This window comes from Mustela nigripes, chromosome 3, assembly GCF_022355385.1.
Source record: "Mustela nigripes isolate SB6536 chromosome 3, MUSNIG.SB6536, whole genome shotgun sequence".
Classification (NCBI taxonomy): Eukaryota; Metazoa; Chordata; class Mammalia; order Carnivora; family Mustelidae; genus Mustela; species Mustela nigripes.
This window is the reverse complement of record NC_081559.1, coordinates 127,753,125-127,777,050: the sequence shown is the minus strand read 5'-3', so window position 1 is coordinate 127,777,050 and position 23,926 is coordinate 127,753,125. Positions and strand designations below refer to the sequence as shown.

Sequence of the window (23,926 nt, the reverse complement as noted above, 5' to 3'; positions counted from 1 at the left end):
GGGACTGTTTTAGGTGCTGGGGATATATCAGAAAATAAAATGTAAAAAGATCCCTATTTTCATTTTAGTGAGGCTAGAGAAGGATCAAAAGAAGGACAACCATTAAAAGGGTATATTAAATAAGGGGCGCTTGGGTGGCTCAGTGGGTTAAAGCCTCTGTCTTTGGCTCAGATCATGATCCCAGGGTCCTGGGATCGAGCCCCACATCAGGCTCTCTGCTTGGCAGGGAGCCTGCTTCCTCCTCTCTCTCTGTCTGCTTCTCTGCCTACTTGTGATCTCTGTCTGTCAAATAAATAAATAAATAAAATCTTTTTTAAAAAAGTATATTAAATAAATAAACTAGAAAATATTTTAGAAGGTGGTAAGTGTATGAAAAAAAGGAAAAATTGAACAGAAAGAGGGGAATCTGGAGTACACGTGTTGGAGAGGGATTATAGTGCTGAATTGGATGGTCTGGATAGGCCTTACTAAGAAAAGGAGGAGGGAGAAAAACTGTCGGAAGCATTTACTTCTCTAAAGTAGATTTTTGCAACACACAAGAGAAAATATTTCCAAATTTCTCACTTACCCATTAAAAAGAAAAACCCAGAGAATACTGCATCTGTGGAAATTTAAGAAACTGAAATGAAATGAAGGGGCCACTTTGGTAAGAGGAATTGCACAGACATTACTGCTTACTGAGAAACAACAGCAGAGTAATCAATTGCAGCAATATGGGAAATATTTCATGGTACAAAGAAATACTCTAGTTAGAAAATACACAGCATGCAGTATGCTCGAAGAAAACAAAATGTCACGTTAACGACGGCTCTGAAGTGTAACAAGGAGGAAGTTTTCAGTATCTGAAAGGAGAATGACGAAAAGAGAGAACATGGGGGACTCTTCTAGAAATCCAGAATAAAAACATGAAGTCACCCAGAAAAAAAAATCCACAACAAAATGAGGTTGTCAGACTACCTAAGTCGAAGTGCTAGGAGGCAAGCCAACAAACCACTACAGAAAAAACCTTCTGATTCTACAGCCAGGCAGCCCATTCCTCATACATGAAAACAACAAATGCAACTCCTTGGGCACAGAAAATTCCCTACCAAGGCAGTCTTCCTGAAGGAGCCATTGGAAAATTTATGCCAGAACAATGAAGCAAATATAAAAACAAGGCATAGTGGAGCAATCTTGGTAGAAGGACAGGCATTAAGCAGAAAAATGAATAAGATGCAGAGATGAATTTACATGTTTATTTGTTTCAATTGTGTTTTAAATGGTTTTAAAACTGATTACTAAAAGGTATTTTTAAGTGAATTAAGTGATCACTTTTATTTTTAAGTTAACAGAAACTAAATGATGGCAACCATAACCACAGAATTATGAAGAAAAACCAAGATGGTGCATGAGGGGTGCCTGGGTGGCTCAGTAGGTTAAGCGTCTGCCTTTTACCTGGGTCGTGGTCCTGGAATACCAGGATGGATCCTTGGATTACCAGGACGATCCTGAAGTATCAGGTGGAGCTCACTTCTCCCTCTCCCTCTGGACCTCCCCCCACTCGTGTGTGTCTGTCCCTCCCCTTGCTATGGTGTGTGCTTTCTTTCTCTCACGTGCTCACTCTCTCTCTCAAATAAATAAATTAAATATTTTTTTAAAGGGTTTTTTTTTTTTTTTTTGAAAGATTTTATCTATTTATTTGACAGAGAGCAAGAGTGAGAACAGGAACATGAGTCGGAGGAGTGGGAGAGGGAAAGCAGGCTTTCCACTGAGCAGGGAGCCTACGTGGAGCTTGATCCCAGAACTCTGGGATCATGACCTGAGTCTAAGGCAAACGATTAATGACTGAGCCACTCAGGCACTCCATAAATACATAAAATCTTTAAAAAAGAAAAAAGGAAAAAGAAAAGATGAGAATGGTGGAGAGTAAAGTGAAACAGTATTATACTTTTTATCCTCCATAAGAGATACTTTTTTAAATGACTAATATATTGGGGCTCCTGAGTGGCTCAGTCTGTTAAGTGTCTGCCTTCAGCCCAGGTCATGATCTCAGGGTCCTGGGATTGGATCCCGCATCTGGCTCTCTGCTTAGCCAGGAGTCTGATTCTCCCTCTCCCGCTAACTCCCCCTCCCTCCAGGTGCATGCTCTCTCTCTTCTCCCAAATAAATGAATAAAATCTTTTTTAAAAAGGAAAAATTTACGAATTTATTACTTACTATAAGATTTTTACTTACAAAAATCTACTTTAGAGAAGTAAATATTTCTGACAGTTTCTCTCCCTCCTCCTTTCATATTCTCAGTAAGGCCTCCCCTGACCATCCAGTTCAGCACCATAATCCTTCCCCAATCCCTGCACTGAAAAAAATTACTTATTTATTACTTACTATACTTACTACTTATTAGAGCTGTTAATGCACATCTAAAATTGTCTCTGGAAAAATCTAGGTTAACCACTGTTAAAACTGAAAGCACAAAGTTTATCTTCTAAATTATTGCTAAAAAATAACAAGTAAAAATAAACATATACAGCAAAAATGAACAAGCCAGGAAAAAACCACAAACAACAAAAATAAAAAGCATTAAATAGTAACAACATCATCCATAACATTTGTAACTTATAAGTAACAGCTGAAGCAAAGCAACATAGAAAAACTTAAAACAATTGAAGTGTTCAAAGGCAGAGAAGATCCCATCAAAGGAAAAATATTTTAGTATCTGATAAGTCAAAATACTTTTTTTTTTTAGAAGGAGCATTATTTTGTATGGGTGGAAGCTATAACCAATGCAGTAGATATAATGAATAATATAGTACTTACAGGAAGCAAACCTATAGAGAGATTGATAAAAATAAAATTGTATTGGAAGAATTTGACCCACTGCTTTCAATTTATGACAGAATTCCTAGGTAAAAATAAAGATATAAAAGTGGTTGATAAAATAAGGAACAAATTTATCAATACTTTTAGAATATCCTTAAGACCCAAGAAATTACAAAATTTAAGTAAGATGAATAAATGTAAGGTAAATATACAAATATATTATTGCTGCTGTCATTGCTATTATTTTTGTTATTATACATTAAAAATTCTACTTAATGTGGTAGAACAGGCTGCTGCCAGAAAGAAGCAACTTCCCTCCCCAAAGAAATGTGAATAAATATAATTTAAAAATATTAATTCATAGCTGAAATCAAAAGTAAGAAAGGGAAATCTCCAGGGGTTACAAATGAAGAAGGAATCACCAAAACAATAAGTGATTGAAATCATGTGACAACTGGCCAGATCTGTCTCTTAGGGGTAGGGTTTTAATGCTCCCCTGGTGATGAGATAAAAGTCAAGATCTTGAGACTGAAAGTAGAACTGTCTCCCAGCATGAAACAAGCAGCTGGGAAATGGGGAATCCCAGTTGTAATAGGAATAAAGGAAATTCTACCTGCCTATCTTTGGGCAGGTAGAATGGGCTTTTCACCTCAGTTCATGGGGGGGTGTGGTGTGCAGGGGGAGGACAGAGATTCCGTTTGCAGATGACATGATATTATATATATCAAAGACTCCACCAAAAAAATGTTAGAATAAACAAATTCAGTATATTTGCAGAATACAAAACCTACTTGCATTTCTATACACTAACAAACTACCAGAAAGAGAAATTAAGAAAACAATCCCATTTACAATAATATGAAAAAGAATAAAATATTTAGGTATAAATTTAACTCAGGAGGTAAAATATTTGCACACTAAATTGATGAAAAAATTAACGAAGACATAAATAAATGGAAAGACAGTCTGTATTTATGGATTATGGTAATCACTATTGTTAAAATGTCCATACTATACAAAGCAATATACAGATTCACTGCAATCCCAATCAAAATTCCAATGATAGTTTCTACAGAAATAGAGAAAACAATCCTAAAATTTGTATGAAAACACAAAAGATCATGAATAGCCAAAGCAATCTTGAGAAAGAACAATGCCAGAGGAATCACAACCCCTGATTTCAAACTACATAAGGGTATATAATAAAAAACAGACACTTGTATCAGTGGAGCAGAATAGAGATCCCAGGAAAATACTCATGCCTGTATTATTATAGACAAAGCACAAAAAGTATACTTTGGGGAAATGTCATTCTCTTCAGTAAATGGTGCTGGGAAAACTGGACAGTCACATGCAAAAGAATGAAACTGGACTCCTATCCCACGTACATGATACACAAAAATTATCTCAAAATAAACTAAAAACTTGAAGACTTGAAACCATAAAACTCTAGAAAGAAATATAGGTAAGCTCCTTGACATTGATTTTGGGAATATATTTTTTTGATCCGACACCAAAGCAAAGCAAAAAAAACCAAAAAACAAAATAACCAAGTGGGATGACATAAATCTAAAAAACTTCTTTCTGTGCAGCAAAGGAAACCACCAACAAAATAAAAAGGCAACCTACAGAATGAAAGAAAATATCTGCAAACCATATATGCAACAAAGGGCTAATACTTAAAAATATAAAAGGAACCTACACAATTCAATAGGAAAACAAACAAATAATCCAATTAAAAATGGGTAAAGAACCTGAATAAAATTTTCCAAAAGATATACAAATAACCAAGAGGTACATGAAAAGATGTTCAACATTATTAATCATCAGGGAATTAAATCAAAACCACAATGAGCTATTTCCTCAGACCTGTTGGGATGTCCATTAGCAAAAGAAAAGATAAAACAAATGCTGGTGAGAATGTGGAGAAGGAACCTTCGGGCACTGTTGGTGGGAATGTAAATCTTGGTGCAGCTACTATGGAAATCAGCATGGAGGTTTAATAAAAGATTAAAAAAGAGGACTACCATATGTACCAGGTAATCCCACTTCTAGTTATACACCCCAAAGAAACTTAATCATTATCCCAAAGAGGTGTCTGTGCTTCTATGTTTGCTGCATCATTATTCACAATAGGCAAGGTTGGAAACAACTTAAGTGTCCATCATTGGATGAATGGATACAGAAAATGGGATATATAGAGGTAGACAGATAGATAAACAGGTAGCTAGATATAGATAGGAAGATATAGATATTATTCAGCCTTTAAAAAAAAATGAAATCCTGGCACACTTTTGACAACATGGATAAAGCTAGAGGGCATTAGGCTAAATGAAATAAGCCAGTCAGAGAAAAACATATTCTGCATGGTATCATTTATATGTGGAATTCAACACCCCCCCCAAAAAAAAAACAAGAAAAAACTTCAAACTCATAGAAATCAAGTGTTGAATTGTGGTTGCCAGCAGTTGGGGGTTGGGGAAAATAGGGAGAGTTTGCTAAAAGGTTAAAAGATGAAAAAGGTTTAAGAAACTAATTTATAACATAGTGAGTATAGCTAATAACACTGCATTGCATAACTGAAATTTACTAAGAAAATAGAACTTGGGTGTATTCACCAATAAAAGGGGGGGTATATTTGAGGTGATGGAGTTGTTAATAAACTCAATGGTAGGAATCTTTTCACAATGTATACACATAACAAATCAAAAAGGAAACAAAAAATAAATTTATGAGTCTTAAGATTAAAAATCTGAATGTAAGACTATCAACTCTGTGTCCCTGGCATCTAAAAAAACATCAGGCATCTCAAAAACAAATATTTATTGAAAAAATAAATAAAAATGAATGAAACAAAAAATATGTCAAGTTCCAAGCAGGATTTAAAAATATGTAGATTAAAAAAACCAAACACCTAGATACAACTGTAAAACACCACAGACCTAGAGAAATTTTAAAACCACCAGGGAGGAAAAACAGATTACCTGTAAAGGAATGTCAGTTAGATTGACAACACTCTTTTTTAAAACAACCGGAATACAATTAATTAATGTCTTCAAAATGTTGAGGGAAAATAATTTTTAATCTCAAGCTATATGCCCAACTAAACTATAATTTGAGAGTAAAGAAAAAAATAACATTTCAAACATAACAAACGTTGTTAAGAAAGTTCACTAACCACAGCTCACTTCAGTAAGGAGACAAAGTTACAAAGAAAAATGAGGTACAAGTTTCAAAAGTGAGCCAAGAAATTGTTAAAACACCTTGATAGATTTAAACAGGAATTAATTGCAAGCAATAACAATGACAGTAACAGTGGGGTCGAATAAGTGGTAGGACTAAAACAATAGACAGCAACAGTTTTTAAAGATGGGTAAGTTCAGAGACAAATTTTCTTCTATTATTCTGGGTGAGAATGGAGAGTTTGAATGACTCTGAACTTTTTAGCAAAATCTACTGGTAAAACAACTATATTGAAATTTGGAAGATGACATGTAAAATGATAGGAACCAATAACTTCTAAACCCAAAGGGTAGAAGCGAGGAAAAGCATGAAAAGAATAAAACCCGATTAGACCAAGAAAAGCAATGTTTAATGAGAGCAGGCTAACAAAGCATTGCACTGTGAAGCAGGGGGAGGTGGGGATTGTCATGGACTCCTGATGGGCAGAGAGACTGGAACACCATTTCTGGAAAGCAATTTGACTATATATACCAAGGGCCATAAAAGTGTTCATTGCTTATTAATTCAACCTCCCGGAATTTATCCTAAGGGGGAGAGAGTAAAGATGTGGAGAAATATTTATATAGAGGCATTCCTTATATCATTATTTATACTTGTCAAAAATGGAAAATAGCCTAATGTCTAAATTATTTGAGTTTTAAACTATTCAGTCATTATTTTGTGTTCAATGCCTATTGGATAAACTAATACAGTAATATGATATAATTTTAAGTTAAAAAATGCAGAATAATAAAAAGTAGATAACAACTACTGAGTGCTAAGTATGATCAGTCATTTTTCTGAGCCTTTTCTTATAGTAATCCCTTTAATGCACATGATAGCACTTGGAGGTTGATGCTATTATTATGATTATTTTATAGGTGAGGAAATCAAGGTACAGAGTATTCACCTGCTCAGGCTTAGGCAGCTAGTAAGTGGTAGAGTTCTGATTCATACCCAGGCAATCCAGCCACAGTGTTGAGCTCTTTACCACTGTGTTGTCTTAACTAGATTCAGGCCAATTGTGTGTGTGTGTGTGTGTGTGTGTGTGTGTGTGTGCGGGCGCACGCGCGTGTGTGCAAAATATATCTTAATTCTCGGTGTCAATGGTTATTGCTAAGTGGAGGAATTATGAATAATTTTTAATATACTAACACTTTCTCCATTTTCATGATTTTGTCAAGTGAAAATGCTGACTCTTACAACCACACAACCCTTCATAAAGGATAAAGCCATGAGCCCATTTGATAACCATTCTATAATACTATCCCTGTAGGATGTTTGCCTGCCCGGTACACCATGCAGTTGTACTCACGCGTAAACCAGCAGATGAATAAGCTAATGGGGAGGTCCTTAAACTTCTCTGGGTTGTGAACAGCTTGAGAATCTGGTGGAAGCTGGATCCCTTTTCCCCCAATATGTGAATCAAAAGATTCACATATTCCCAGTAGCCAATTGTAGACCCAAAGTCCCTGCCCTCTTAAGAATGACCCAAGTTAAGGTGCTTCACTTTATCCACAGCGTCAACTTCTTGGCCTACTGCCAAGAACAAGGAAGAAAGCACCTCCTGTGTTTCAATCCCTGACTAAGGTGTCTTTGACTTGATGATCCTTGCCCTGCAGGTGTCCCTGCCCCTGTCCCTTCCTCTGGGTGACTGGATACTAAAGGGACCAAACAACAGAAATTCAAATCTATCAATATAAAAACCATAGCATGGTGAGGCAGCTGGGGTCCTGTGACATATAAGAGAGTAGTAGCTCCAGGGAGGGCCTGAAGGGGATAGACTGTGACAGTGCTGTGTGAATCACTTGGAGTAAAGGTGCTGAGAAGACAGGCATATAATAAAAAATAAACAGAAAAATAGGCTACTTTATTTTGCCTAGTATATTCTTGATGAGAGACAAAGGCTTATATTTAATGCTAGAAAAGTCAAAAAATGAAAATACAAAGGATAAAAAAGAAAATCAATACAAAGGATAGACACCACTTTGATAAAAATGGGTTTTAATCCAAATATAAATTAAGATATAGGTCTTTTCCTGCTAGGCTGAGGGAGGTATTATAGAGAAGAAGGATACATCAGTCAGAGGGTATATTGTACATGAATCCAAGGGTTAGAGAAACCTTGGAAGAAAAATCGCTCAGGTTTTCAGTTCTACGCAGTTCCAAGTAGATGCTACAATGGAAGGGCCTTCATGCCCTGCCTGCTGGTGCTTTAGGCAGAACCATATTTCCGAGCATATAGATGAGATGTTATAAAATTCATGCTCCACTACAGCTCATTTACTTTATCCCTTGGGATTCCCCAGAAGTCCTCATCCAAAGCATAGAATTCAACAAACTCAGTTTTCTGACATCCTAGCCCACAGAAAATTAGGTAGGAGAGCGGGTTTTGGAGCAACCCCACTAAGAGTCATATATTAAGAGCTAAGAGGATATGTCCCCCCCCCCCAAAAAAAAAGGACTAGGAAGCATTTGGAGCAAACCAGTATGGACCATGTGGCATAAGGGTGAGCCCATATGCCCCAGGAATCGCCATCCTGATAGCTGTATTTCTTAGCCCAGGGTACAGTAATTTATATGCATCACACTCACTACTTGTCATGAAGAAAGTGTTCAGTTATATTTAACAAGGTAGGGAGTAAAAAATACATTGTGTTTGCTTTTTAACCAAAACTGAATAAGATAAAACTTTAAAATTGGCCCATAGAAGGCCCTCAACTATTTGAAGACTTCACACCACTAGAATACCCTCTTCCCTTACAAAGATAGAAGGTAAATGAGGCGTTACAGTATTATTCTGGGAGATTTCACAGATTAAATATCAAACTGCAATGCTCTGCCTACAGGGGTGTAATATATTAATCAATATGCATGCTATAAAATTATACGATGGATTAACTCATCAGAAACTCATGGGGAAATGTGCGATGAACAAAATCTACAAAAACCTGTCCAGGTGAGGAGGACATGAAGTAGAAATCAGAAGCGGTTCACTAAGAACGAGGCAGGGGGTCAGGTTCCCATTCCCTGACCTCTGCAGGGAAGGTAGAACCCTGAGCAGTGATGCTTTCTACATGCGAAGTCTATTCTTAACTTGGTCTGATGCACAATGACACAGCTAGAACACAGAATTTGGGAGATGAAAGAAAATGATGACAGTCATGCACTTCACACGATTAAGGGGTGATGGACACCTGAGCTCGTCACACGGTGGATGGAGCCCCTGGGGAACCCACAATATTGGCTCCAATTCGGGGTCTGGGTTGCTTGTGATGTTTCTACAACAATCTCGGTCTCCCTTCTGTCATGCTGCGAAGCACTGGACACGGGGTACACAGAACACCCCAGCCTCTTCCTCCTTCCTTCCCAAGTTCAACTGCACACAGCTCCAGTCCCCTCCACAAGAGTGTAGTCATTCTGTTTGGGCTTTCCGTCATTCCAAACTTCTCCCCACAAGTCAGCCCTACCGAGAGCCCTACTCTGTACCCATGGATACCAAGAAGGAAAAAACAGCATTCTGCCTCCAGGAGCTTCCCTGCAGCCTGAAAAAAAGTGTGCAGCAAAGAATTTGGGGAAGAACAAAGGAGAGATCAGTGCTGCCTCAGTCAGGGGCAAAGCCTCTTAGCATGAATATGAGCTTTGAAGGATGAGTAGCACTTGGTTTGTTCGTAAGCCTAAATCCCAGATTCCTTAGGGGAAGCCTGGATAACTCCTGGCCTCGCCTACCTCCTCAGCTTCCTCTCTCTCTGTGTGAGCCGTCAGAGTCTACGCTCAGTGCAACTCACCAAGGCTCTTCCCATGGGACAGGCTCGCTCTCACCCTAGGTCCCTGCAAAGTGCACTCTTTCTGTCCCCGTCTTCCTCATATTCACTTTCCTCTACTGTTTAATCTTACTTCCTGGAGTCAGCTCATGCCCCCAGGATGCCTCTTTTCAGCGCTCCTGGAGGGTTCGTGCTTGCCTCATGAGAGGCATGATGATGACTGTGTAGGAGAATCTGCAGAAGCAAAGGCTGGGGAGGGCTGGGACAAACAGAGGGAGGGGAAGGAGAGGAGGGTGAGCCTTCTGACTTGAGCAGATGACGTCCTTCGGATAAGGGAAGCGATGCCAAATTCTGAAGGTTTTATTTGGTGCAACGTGTGACGAAGAGACTGAACCAGCTTTATTAAGGAGCGATTAAAGACTTCTGGGCAGGAATTCCGCAATGAATTCTGAGCAGAGATTCAGTGACACAATCCCTAAGAGCAGACCTCAGATATAATCAGGCATCACAACGAAGGAGAAAGGGAAATATTCACACCGCTAGCCAGCCTTGTGATTTCATCCAGAAGAAATACCCTCTATCTAAAACAAGGATAACAATATCTCCTTCACAAATGGTTTGTGAGAATTAAGTTAAATAAAACAGCACAAGGAGACGCTTGATGCCCGGGAACGTCCCTACTGTGAACATTCTCGAATCCCGAAAGGCACTCGGTGTTCCTTGTGGGAACGCCACCTTTGCAATTAGATCCCGAGACACTCAGCAAGAAGTGCTAGAGATAGGGAAGACTTAGAGGCAAAGGGAAGAGAAAAATGATGAGAAACAGGAGGAGAATGAGCAACGAAAAAACAACACATCACTTTAAAGCCTTCACAACAAAATGTACCCTCTCTTTATTTTCCTATCCGGTGCTACATTTTGCCAGTAGAGTAGCAATAACTTCTACTTCTTTATAGTACACTCACAATAAATGGCTTCTGAGGCCTGATTTACCACCTCAGGGAAGTGCAGGCATTTAATCATTCCAGCAGCTGCTCAAGGTTCTGAACATCCCCGTTCAGGAGCGATTATCGAGGAACCATATTGAAAGGGTAAGAGAGCCGGTGGCTTCTTAAAACGCTGAGTTTCAGGGTTCGGGGGCTGTGGGGGTTGAAGTCCGGGCAGATGCCAAGGGGCTTCCTCCTCAGCACTGCATTATCCTCCTTGTAAAGGAGATCAGGAGATGCTTCCCGGTTTACTGAGAACCAGGGAAAGTGGTTCATCTCCAAGAAGAGCTTCACGTTGTACAGGGCCTTTTCCTATAAAGCGCTCTTTCCAGAAGTCAGGCTTATTCATGAGAAAATCAACAGTGAACACAGCATACAGGCAACCCCACGCTTAAGAAATTGCCCTTTCCCTGTGCCCTCTTTTCCCGATGCTGGCCTTCACGAGACCTAGACCCAGGTCATGCTCTGACAGCAGCATGATTAGAAGTCAAGGACTTGAGGGCGAGCTCGGTGTTGGCTGCCTTATCCGGGCCATGCCCTGAGAAGGAAGCAGTTATTCTTAGGCCCTCAAATTTCTAGCCATCAGAGACTTTTTTTTTTTTTTTTTTTTAATCTGCAGGGTAATAAGGGTTGTGTCTTGTAATCTCCTGGGCTTCTAAGTGTGAATTTGGGAGGAACAGCTGGCCTGGAAAGATACGTTGTCAGTAAAATCTGGCTCTCCTGGTCCTTGGGGCCCCTTCTTACTACGCAGCTGCCTTGCTTTTACAATATGCAGCCAGAGCCCTGTGACATCAGACATGTCTCTGAGGGCCAGCCCTCCCGTCAGGCAGAGGCATCATCTCCAAGCAGACCCGGAAGGGACTGGTGTTAGCTTGCTTGCTTACTGATACGTCCTGAGAGCCCTCCCGAATGTCTGATTTAGTGGCCCCCAAATTTGGCAAATAAATTAGATCTGAGATCCCGCCTGTTTTAGCTACTTCCCAGGGGTGTGATCTTGGATAGCTTACCTAACCTCTCTGAGCCTTAATTTTATCATCTGCAAACTAGGGATATTAATAGGGCATTACTGTCTGCCACATGGTTAGCATTTGGCAAGCAAGTTTGATTTGGTGGTTGTAATAACCCTCCTCTGTTCCTTTTTGCTCATTTCCAAGCTCATCACAATGGGAAAGTTGATCGCTACCAGAGCAATTCCAGGAATGTATCTGTAGGAAGAACAGACGGTGAAATCTTTCTCTTATAACTCTCTCAATAGGCTTCGTGTTCTGGAGTTCCTGGCCTCCACTGGGCCTGCCGGGTCTCTGCTCCCCTCTCCAATGCTCAGCATAGCTTAAAAACTTGTTCCCCCTTGTGCCACAAGTTCTTAAACTGAGGACAGCCAAACGGAATGAGGCGCAGACCCCCTGCTACTTACGAAAAGCTCTTCTGTGCTCTTGCAAAAGCCAAAGGTAAACCTCAATCAACTGGCTTATTTATAGTTTGAAGAGTTATATCCCACCTACTGCCTCGGGGTTTTAATCAGAAGAAAAAACCTACTTAATGTTCATCTCCCACTGCCAGATCACGCCACAGAGCTGTCGGAACGTTTGCCACGTCAGCCTTTTGGAGGTTGCCACAGGTCAGCAATAAGCCGTGGCGTTTGAAGGAGCTCACTAGCTCCAGCATATCCATCAGATAAATTACTGCCTGGCACGAGGGGACGAGGAGCAGCTGAGCGCCTTCCCAGAAAAACAAAAAACAAAAAAGCCAAAAAAACAAAAACAAAAACAAAACAAAAACAAAAAAGAAAGAAAGAACGAAAGAAACAGTGAGTGGAAAAGCACCCATCCCTAAGAACAGACAGCTTCCAGCTTGTTTTCTACATTTTAAAGCAAATATGACAGTGTCCTTGCTTTCAGAAGTGGAAGGGCTAGGTCAGTTCCCTGGTAGACTTCATCTTCCAGTCACTGAATGCCGGGAGGGACTCGGGGTGGGTGGGGGACTGGTGTGAGAAGCTGTCCTGGGAGCCTGAGCTCCAAACAGGAATGCTTCCTTTGGACCCTCCGGAGCTCACACAGAACTAGGCAACCGCAGCTGGGATGTTTATGGAGCACATGAAGGAAGGAATGAGGCTTGGGTTCATCCCACCGAAGAAGGACGAGTCTGGCCTCTTAATCAGCATCCCAGCTGCTTTCGTACTTGCTCAAACTGAAGCAGTAAGTCCCTCTCTGCTTCCTTTTCCGACTCATACTTGGGACTAGGCAGACCCTTGACACTGAGCCTCCAGAACCATCTCAACTTCTCGTGTACCCAGCTTCTAATGCACGTTCTTTGATGTCTGAGCCCCATTAGAATGCATGCACAAGGAATGGCTTCACTGTGTACCCCGAGCCTCCCGGTGCTTCTCAGCTAGAAGAGGGAGCCGAGGAGAAGGTGTGAACAACCGAGAATTTGGACCCTGGAGCCACACTACCATTTAGCAACGTTCCAGTGATTCAGATTTTGATTTGAATTGGGAACTCTTGAGTTCAGCGTAAGAATGAGGACATAGCTAGAGTTTGGCAAAAAAGCATAGCCTGGTGTTAGAACATCTCTAGAACTTTCCTTCAGGGGTTCTCAAAGTGAACTCCAGCTACCCCCAAGGGCTGTGGAAATGTGAAGGTGGCCTTTTCAATTGCCCCAGTGCCTGGGAGAGGGGATACTAAACATTCCTCCATGTTTACAGTCATTGAAAACTGAATAGCTCCAAATACCCATTGTGCCCCTTTTGAGAATCAGTGACACTCAACCTCAGATCCTACCCACTGTGACTCACTGCACTCATCCACACACACGTCCACCACCAGGAAATCCACTCACAGCCTTTCAAAAGCTGCGTGGATGTTCTGAAATATCTAATCACTCAGGGGCTGAACAATTGGCTCCAGATGTCTTTGGAGCTTGGAATTAGAAGCTCTGAGTCTAAGTTTTTCCATTGATGAGTCATTTAGTTCCTTGATTAGAAAGTATCTTCTCCTCCTCAAACCACTTCTTTGTCATCTGTCCCTTAGTGATACTCTCCAAATGGTTAATGAGCATTAAATCAGAAAATGTACATGGAAATGCTTGGGAACCATAAGGTTCTGTGCAATTGTTAAAGTATATAGGTATTCAGTATTACGTACTATAATATAATTGATCAGGAGCCAACTTATGGATTTTCTCTTCTGAAATCTGATTAGCCCGAGCAGCGCTAATATTGCCAAGCCATATTGGAGCCTGAGGCACAAGGGGGAAAAAAAAATCAATGCTCTTATCCTGCCTTCTTTTTTTTTTTTTTTAAGATTTTATTTATTTATTTGACAGATACAGATCACAAGTAGGCAGAGAGGCAGGCAGAGAGAGAGGAGGAAGCAGGCTCCCCACTGAGCAGAGAGCCCGATGTGGGGCTTGATCCCAGAACCCTGGGATCATGACCTGAGCCGAAGGCAGAGGCTTTAACCCTCTGAGCCACTCAGGTGTCCCTTATCCTGCCTTCTTTAAAATTTTGACATTTTGTTCATGATGGACTTTTTGTATTAATTTTGATTTAAAAAAATTTTTTTGGAAAAAATATTTCTTTTGATTACTGAGTGCTTTGGTGCCCCCTTTAAATTTTACACCCCAGGGAAATGCCCTAGACCCTCACCCTTGTGCTGAAAGCTTGGCCCCCTAACCTTCTAACCAGTAGGTCGCTCTTTAGTCCAAACCTCTGGCCCTTATGGGGAAAGAGAGACTACAAGATTCACTGCCTTCTTGTAAGAACTCTATATACCTGAAGGTAGTGATCAAGTTGTCCATTGGTCCCCTTTTTGCTCTACTGAATTGCCCTTACTCAGCTCTTCCTTCTGGTGCCCCAACTTCCTGCAAAATCCAACTAGTCTTCAAACTGGTTGTTAATTTCTGAGCTTTTTAATTGTGAGAAACCAATAATACACTGACCAAAGAATATCCACTTTTATTTTATATATTATTACGTTCAATGTATTTCCAACTGTTTTTCCCCCATTTAAGTAGTTGGGGTCAAGCTGGTCTACACCGGGCCCTACAGGATACTATTGTAGTCTATTGTGGGGTTTTTATTGTCTGGATACTCCTTTCCAAATGCCTTATAGCCTGAGACTGTAATAAGCACGATAGGGAGGGATGCTAAGGCCAGATGATTTCTCAGAGCCTCCTGGCCACAGCTGAATTACCCAAGAGCCCTTTGAAGCATGGCGGCTTGGGGTCTCTGTTGCATTTTTTTTTTTTTTTTTTGTACTTTTCAAAGTGGAGGAAACTTGGTCATGGTTCAAATCCTACCATTTGGATTTGGAAAGTACATCTTGTTACTCAGTATCCTAGATAATTTGCCTGATTGGAATTTTTTTTTTTTTTTAAATACTGCCATTTGTTGGTTTTTAGACACCAACTAGTTTTAACCTATATTCATCATCACCCCAGGTGAGAAACAGGGTAATAAGGAACTAAGCAACTTGCTCAGGATAGCCCAGGGCTAGTGAGAAGGCAACGGGGCTATGAAGCTGGCTGTCTGGCTTCGGAGTTTCTGGGTGCATTTAATCACTGCTCCATTACGCCTTTCAGACACCATCAAGTAGGGCAATTGGGGTTAATCCTTGTAACAGCTCCACATGCCAGATAGTACATCTGTTTCCACCTAGTGAAATGGAGACTCCAGAAAGTCAAATAACTTAACCAAGCTTTACTCTTCTTCAGCTGCGTATGGGCCTATCGGGCTGGAGGACCAGGTACAAGTACGCGAACCAGAAAGAAACGAGAAATGGATTTCTTTTTTATCAGCTCGTAAGGGGCAAACTGAGTTTAGGTGAGAAAGGGCCAAGGGCTCAGGGAGCGGGGGTGGTCCTCCCCTGTGTCTCCAGTAGGCACCACGCTGGTGAGCTGAAACGTAAATTCTGCTAGCCCAGAAAGTGCCAGCATCATTTTAGGAATAACTAGGTGAGCGCTGATTTCCTCTAACTCATTTCAGCGCAGCCTGGCCGTCTCAGGAAGTATAGAAGCCACAGAGCCCTCCACTGAGGCCCGATTTCTGGGGGAGGCCGGATCATGCTCCGGGAGCCCGGCACACCGGCCCTTCAGCTGGCACCGAACCCAGGCCCACAGAGCCCCCCTCATGTGTCTGGAGGACAGCGTTTCCTATCGCTCACCGCTCTGCCCTTTTGTTCATGCTGTCTGGGTTTAGATGAATGAGATTTACATAGTTTTAATAAATATTAATAACCATTTTAATCTCCGTAAACCTTTCATATGAGACATGCAAATTGCTTTCCAGTCATCTTAGGTGCCCAATGAGAGTGAAGTAATCATTTTGCAAAGCTGTGCCAACTCTTCTGGGCTTTTCGGGCCCCATTTAGGCTGGGTCTGTGTGACCGGGAAAATGTTCGGGGAGAAAACAAAGAAGTAATTAGGATGGGTGTGCAGGCAGACCGCACCCACTGGCCCATTTTCGTTTTTAGGTATTGTACACCTATCTTTATCTATCTACCATCCATGGTTGATTATTTTTTGTAGGGGGTGTTTTATAATATTACTAATAATACTAGCTAATATCTATTGAGTGCTTACCGTGTGCCAAACAATGAGTTGTGCTCCTCAAGTGCATTTTGTCATTCCATCCTCCCAACTGCATTATTAGCTAGATGACCCTCATCCCCACCTTACAGATGAGAAAACCGAGTCTCAAAGAAATTGCTGGTCTCAGATCATATAACCAGGAAAGCATGTGATAGTCCCTGGGTTCAAACTGAGGTTTGTTTGTTTCTAAGGATCTTTGGCTATCAGTGGGAGAGCCTGATCTTTTACCTCCCTGTTGAAACCAAAAGATTTGGAACAAATAGTAGTGTATAGTTTGGAGAAAAAAAAAAAATGCCTCAAGACTCAGCCTTTGTGGGGTGTGGGAAAGAGTGGGAGGGTGAGAGAAAGAGAGAAAGGTTACTTCGAAAAGCCTAGTGAGTTAGACAGCTATAAAGTGAATTTTAAAATCTCTTTCCATCCATCCATAGGATCAGGCTGAATGCGCTTTACAGTCATGGGCCATTAGAGCAGAGGTGTCTCAGGGATTACCTAGCTGGAGCTTCTTACTTTACACTTGAGGAAACTAAGGAACAGAGAACTGTAACTCGTTCAAGGTTATCATAATCACAAACATTTGGGTTATTGTCCTGGAGCTTCGCTTCTTCTTACTATCAGTATTTGTTATTATTGTTAACACATTTTGAGATACATTCGGGCCAATCGCTGATACAAAATAAGATATTTTGCCATGATGTATTTTTGTTTTAATGTATAAATCTCTACTTAGTGTCTTAGCAGATGGAAGGTCTAGAACACTTACAACTAAGAGCAAATGGAGACAGTATGATTGTTCTCCGGAATCATCAAAATTGGCCTGTTCCAAACGCCAAAATGTTATCGTGCCATTGTCCAAAGGATGGCTGTTTCCTCGGGTATAAGTCTGATGCCCTGAGTCGATGGGTGTGTGTGTGTCTCAGAAGGAATTCTCCTGTGGTCAGTCGATGTGCTGGCAGGGACCTTGTGTTAACAGAGCAGAAATGAGAAAGGCATTTGGGCCCAGGGTGCAGAGCTGACCAAGCTCTAGACCGATAGTGTTAAAACCCTGCAATACATCTTCAGGATTAAGTTGCCTGATGCCAGCCTCCCAACCAGAAAATAGCCAGTGGTTCAAAGGTGTCTTACAATATTATCATTTTTAGGAGGAGGAGGAATGATATGAAGTAATAAAGGGCCATCCTAGAAATTCCTTTTAGTTATTAGGGAGGGATTCTTTGATATATTTTAAGTTAAACCTGTGTCTCCCCAGGGACCATAAACATTCCCATGATGATATTTCTTTTTCTTTTTTTTTAAAAGTTTTTTTTTTTTTTAAGATTTTATTTATTTATTTGACAGACAGAGATCACAAGTAGGCAGGGAGGCAGGCAGAGAGAGAGGAGGAAGCAGGCTCCCCGCTGAGCAGAGACCCTGATGTGGGGCTCGATCCCAGGACACTGAGATCATGACCTGAACAGAAGGCAGAGGCTTAACCCACTGAGCCACCCAGGCGCCCCATAACCTGTGATGATATTTCTGTGAAGACTAAAGTCACAGGAGCTTGATTCATTCTTTCTTTCTCACTCAGATTTACTGGATATCGTGCCATGTGCCAAAGAGATAAACATGAAAAAAAAAGGGGGCAAAAAAAAAAAGGGCAGTTTCCTGCCCTCAAGGAACTTGCAGTCTTGGGAGGAGACCTAATGAAGAGTATACAAGTAAACACACGATTACAGTGAAGTCCTGTTAAGACAACTCTCAGGTCAGATTACCGGCGCTTCATGCCCACTCCGTGTTTCACCAGTTATGTGATACTGAGTGACTGACTTAATTTATCAAAGTCTTGTGTCATCAAATGTGACATAGGGATAACAGTATTATCTTTCATGAAAAGTCGTCATTGGGTTAAATGAGACAATATCTATAGATGCTCAGTAGAGTATATGATATAAATATTCCAAAATAATAGCTGTAATAACAATGTATTCTCCTATTGCAAATGCTTTAGCAGAAATATGAACAAAGGAAGGGCACCTAACTGAGAAGGGTTGCGGGGGAGGATGGAGAAAAACTCTACAGAAAAGAAGCATAAAGATGAGTATGAATCAGTAGACAGACCGTGTCCAGGATGGTTGGAACTGGGGTAAGAAGTGGCTGGGCTCTCCTTTTGGGGCCTGATGAGGCAAGTCCAAAGGCTTAGAGACACGGAAAACGTCAGTTACTCAAAGCAAGGCTTATACTTCCTTCCAGCTGGACCAGATTATCAGGAAGGGCAAAGGGTAACACATAGCAGGAGAGGTACGAGGCAAGTCATAAAGGGCCTTACTTTGCTCTGAAGGCCTTCCAGGTCACTGAAGAATCTTAATCAGCAGAGTGACATCGCAGAAGGTTGGAAGGGTCACTCCAAAATGTAGACCCAAATGGCTCAGAAGAGAGCAGATCAGAGAAGGGATGCTAGGTAAGAGTCTGTTGTAGGAATTCAAGTGAGAAATGATAAGGCCCTCAATCGAGGCAGTAACAATGGTTGCAAAGAGAGGTGACGAGATTTGAGACGTTCTTAAGAAGAAAGGGGTGGGACTTGGCAATTACTTGGATGTGAAGAGCAAAGGCAAGAAGCAGTTCAGGAAGTCACTCAGGTTTCTGGATGGAGGGACTGGATAGATGAAAAGGCAGGGAGAGTATGGAAGATGGTGCGTTGTTTGAGACATGCTGAGTTCAGGGTTTTTTATAGGGTTTTCAGGGAGAGATGCATTTCTGGCACTCAGAAGAAATATAGGATATTAAAGTCATGGAGAGGAGCCAAGAAATTATTTATGTGTTGAAAACATTTGATTTAAAACCATCTACTGAATCCATTTTTGTTGTTTTGGTTGTTAAAGATGAGAACACGAAAGACAGAATATATGGTTCTTCTAGAAGACCAGCTTTCAACTTTATTAAAATAAATGACCCGCTCTGATGAATAGAATAATGATTTCTAAGGTATCTTACAATTCTAACACTATGATTCTATTGTTCCAAACCACAGTCGTGAATCCAGAATTGCCTTTTGATGATGAGTAATCTTGCGGCCTTAAATCATCTTTTGTGGCCTCGTGAAATGAATAGATAGATAGATAGATAGATAGATAGATAGATAGATAGATATTTTTTTTTAAATAAAGCCCCCACCTCACACATTTTTTGAATTTTTTAAAAACAAACGCCATACAGCCCCAAACATGCATTGAGGATGCTTATGAAAAGGAAAAACCAAGTAAAGACACTATCTACATTTACCTACTCTGATCCCAGTTGGCGGCAAAGAGCAGAAGAATCTTCCTGCCATAGTGATCACGGTTTTCCAGCACTCCAGGGAACCCATCGATGAGAGCCCTCTTAATGCCAGGGTCATCAGCCTTGAAGTTTTTGAACATGTCCAGGTTGAGCTGACGGTACTGAAAGTACTGGGCCAGGAGTCTGAAGGCATCTGCTTGGTGAAACTTCCTGGCTCGGAGAAATCTCAGGATGAAGGCATCATCTGTACGTAAAAACCCAATGTCAGGCCTGGTGATGATCATGTCCCTGACTTGCTGGATATCCTGATGTAAGACATCTGGGTTCTCATTCAGTTCCAGGCGAGCTTTCTCTATAGTCTCTGGACTGAGTCCGGCCTGTAAGTGGGTCATCTTGGCCGAATCAACTTTCCACGTGCTTAATTTCTGATATTTTGGAAGAATGGAGACTGGTCCCATTCACCTGATGGTCTGCCGAAATCGGGGCCCATTCAACAGTTTCGTTACTACCAAGTTGCCACCAAAGCAGACAAATAGATGGTCTTCTTTCTGTTTTTGGAGAGCAGTAGGACATTCAGGTCTTATGTGGCGGGGGCCATCCAAAAAAGAAGCAACTCTGAGACCATTCCTTACTGCAAAACAAATGCACACAAGAGAGATGAAACAGTGACGATACAACGTCTAGGCAAATTAATTGCAGCTGAGATAGAAAATCAGTATTGTGCTGGGATTTGACTAGACAAGGTCTCCAAAGAATGAAGGGTAAATGGTATAATTGGGGGTCCCGGGTGGCTCAGTCTTTGGGCATCTGCCTTAGGGTCAGGTCACGATCCCAGAGTCCTGGGATCAGCCCCACATGGGGCTCCCTGCTCAGCGGGAGGTCTGCTGCTTCCTCTTCCACTTCCCCTGCTTGTATTCCCTCTCTTGCTGTCTCTCTCTCTCTCTGTCAAATAAATAAATACAATCTTTTTAAAAAATAAAAAATAAATAAAATCGTGTAATTGGCAGAATTTTATCCTTCACATCCTGAATGCATCATACGTGAATTTTTGAAAGATGTTTGGGAACTTCTTAGTTACACTGACTGGTTAACACAATAGCATACGGTCAGATTATTTAATAGATGGCTCTTCCATTAATTACTCTCAGAAACGGTACGAAGAGAGAAAGATCCCCCCTCTGCGGCAGCCTGTTTTATGGGGCTATTCACAGTCCTAGAAATTATGGCTGCTGTACAATTTATTGCTCCCCATTAGCCTCTTCTCTCAATCGGAAGTACTTTTCACAGACATGTGCCCCCCCCACCTCTTTAAAAGGCAGTCGTTTGCGTCCCAACAATAAAAAAGGGACTGTTAAAGGTCACTCTAACCTAACCCCACAGGTACCTAATTACTCAAAACTGAACTAACAATGGCCTGGGGGGAAGGGGGAGGGTGGCCGCCTTTGGCTGGAAACCTGAGCTTCCAGAATCAGATTCAGCGGCAGCGAGAAAGGAGGCTCACGTGTGGACATTGTTGTTGGCCATTGTTACTCTTCCGCAGGAAAGGCAAAGGGACTTGAAACCCAGGATGCCTCCCTGCTCCCATTTTTTACGATTTTTCTTGTTGTTCTGAGCTATCCTTTTACTTATGATAATGACTGAATCTCCTCAGATACATCTCTTTTGACTTCTACACCTCCTTTTACAGAGGAACACCCCTATTATTTGCATCTTTCTCATTTTAAATATAAATGCCCTCAGACATCTGTTTGTTGTAACCCAGAAGTTGCAAAAATCGGAAGACATATAAGGTGTAAATGAACTTGAAGGCATGTGTTTTTTTCCCCAGATCTACAGTATTTGCAACAAGAGGCAGAATATTTATACCCAAACTAATTATTATTGGTGCTTTTTTATCATACAAAATAATTTAAAAGACAAAACTGATTCTTCTGCCTAATTTAGGACAATCAACTCACACGTTTCTGCTTTATACTGTGATATGGAGGAGCTGAAGAACAGTTCAGGTAACTGGTATTCATCTTCAAGATAATGAAATAAGACAAATTTTACAGATAAAATGTTGGCTTTGTAAAATAACTTGTAAGAAAACAGCATTTAGTTCTGTAACATGTGAAAATGAGAAATAAAACAAAGTCTTCATTTTCACTAATTTTAAGGACTTAGAATGGTAAATGGAAAATAATGCTACGAACTATTCCCAGGATTGGAAGAAACTTCTGAATCCTTCTAGCTCGATGTTCATCTGATGTTAAATGTCCCTATGTAGTAGCCTTACCAAACCCCTTCAGAAAGTTTCTGTGTTTGATGTCTCCTCTTCTAATTCATCCCCACACCGACAGCAACGTCTTCACGGCTCCCACCAACCACTTGAGCAGAATGATCATATAATTTACCATCCAAATTTAAACACGAGGGGGCACTTACAATAATAATAATGCTAGAACAATAGCCACAAACTGGGACAAATCTCAGCAAACCCAGACAGATGGTCACCCTACTAGAGAATGATCTTTTTGTTCCTACATCCAATAGACAAATTTCAGTCCTCTTTATGAGTGAATTCTATCAGGATTTGATACTGATGACTTCATCCTTCTTAAAACTCTCTCCACCATTCTCCCATTCTTTTTTCTCTGACCCCAGACATCCTGATTCTTCTCTTAGCCTTGCCGACCCTTGTTCTGTCTTCTCTTTCTGTGAACACTTCAGTATAGTGCTTCCAGGATCCTGCCCCGTGGTTTGACCACCTACATGTAATATGACTTCTCTGTATGGCTCTCTCCTGGTTTCCAGGCTACACATTCAACCACCTTCTCAACAACCCCACAGAGATGTCCTCTAGACACCACAAATTCCATGTGCTTAATCCTGAACAAATCCTCCTTCCTCATCCTGAGTTCACTCCTCCACCTCCATCTCTTAGTGACTGACATCTTCTGTGCCATTTCCCATTCTAGAAACCTGGGAGTCTACTATTATTTGACTCTCTCCCTTCCACCCACTTCCAGACAATTAGTTCCATAATATTTCTTAAATCTGCCTGTTTTTTTCCATCCATTTTTCCTGTCTTTTTCTGGGTCATATCAGTCTTCGTCTGTTTAGCCCTGTAACATCCTCTCTGGTCCCTGCTGCCAACCTTGCCCTTCTCCCCCCGCATTCTCTGGATTCTACTTGAAATCTGCTCATGTCATTCCTCGATGGACATTGACCAATACCTGCCAGTTGTCCCAGAATGAAGTATAAAACCATGTAAAAAGGTTTCTAAGACTCCTCATCATTTTGTCCTTATCTCTTTCCAGATTCACCAGCCATACCCAGCCACGTGAAGTTTCTCCTCACTTCTGTGGGCCTTGACAAAGCATGACCTCTGATGAATTCTTCTTCACCCTTCAGGATGCATCTGGACACCATTTTCTCTAGGAAACCCTCCCTGACCTCCCAGGTCACTGGCAGTCCCACAGCCCCAACCACATCATGTCATTGCCATGTCCCTCTCTCCCTCTTTACTCTAAAGTCCTTGCTGAGAATTGATGGATCTCACTCACCTGTGCCTCTCCAAGACAGTGCCTGACACAAAGAGTGTCAGCCCATGAGCGGAGCAACTTGGCTATGTTCACTGTCTATCCTCAATGCCTACAACAGTGTCTACCACACAGGTGCCTAATAAGTACAGAGAGAATAAATGAATAAAGAAAGTAACCAAAACATTATTTCAACGAGTGAGTGGTTTCCCCTGCTGTTGGGTGCCTCTGAACCATTTTCCTTAAATGATGGTGTTGCAGCTGACTTTTAATTGCCCAGGAGAATTCAGCCTAGGCACACTGTACTTCAGATCATTGCCTCCCTGAAGCAGGCTGGGTGATGTTCACAGTTCCTAGCCACGGCACAGGATGCTCAGAGCACCAGTCATAGCAACAGCTTGTCCCCTTCAGAAGATTTAAAGTTACACACCTTACAGTTCAGGGAACTCCATAATGTTTCTGAAATAAATTACCACGGGTTCAAGGGAAGAGCTGAGATTGCATTTTTCATGACCACCTCCACACATAGCTATGCTTCCAATCTATAATATAGAAATAAATTTGCTTCAGTTTTACATCTTTATTCTATCCTCCGCGTATGGTAGAAGCTTCTGGGGAGAACACCCAAGCCAGGATCACTTGAGATAAAATAGATATTTTCCATTAAAGGCAACTGCTGCGCTTCAGAAGTCTGAATCATCTGCTATTTAAATAACAACTTTAATTGTTAATATTTGTGGCTAAAAATGCTGTGCCATTTAAGAGTGTTCTCCAGGATGTGGTGTTCTTA

The 23,926-nt window shown here is 41.2% G+C and overlaps 1 protein-coding gene across 2 annotated transcripts in view; it reads right to left on the bottom strand.

The window, feature by feature from the left end:
* The window catches only part of CLVS1 (clavesin 1), a 179,507-nt gene that overhangs the window by 146,802 nt on the left and 8,779 nt on the right, over positions 1-23,926 (bottom strand). For both annotated transcript variants that reach the window (XM_059394639.1, XM_059394640.1), the window contains exon 2: positions 19,616-20,243. In XM_059394639.1, coding sequence (XP_059250622.1) covers positions 19,616-20,070 — 455 coding nt within the window. In that variant the 5' untranslated portion in view covers positions 20,071-20,243. The remainder of the gene's footprint in view (positions 1-19,615; positions 20,244-23,926) is intronic.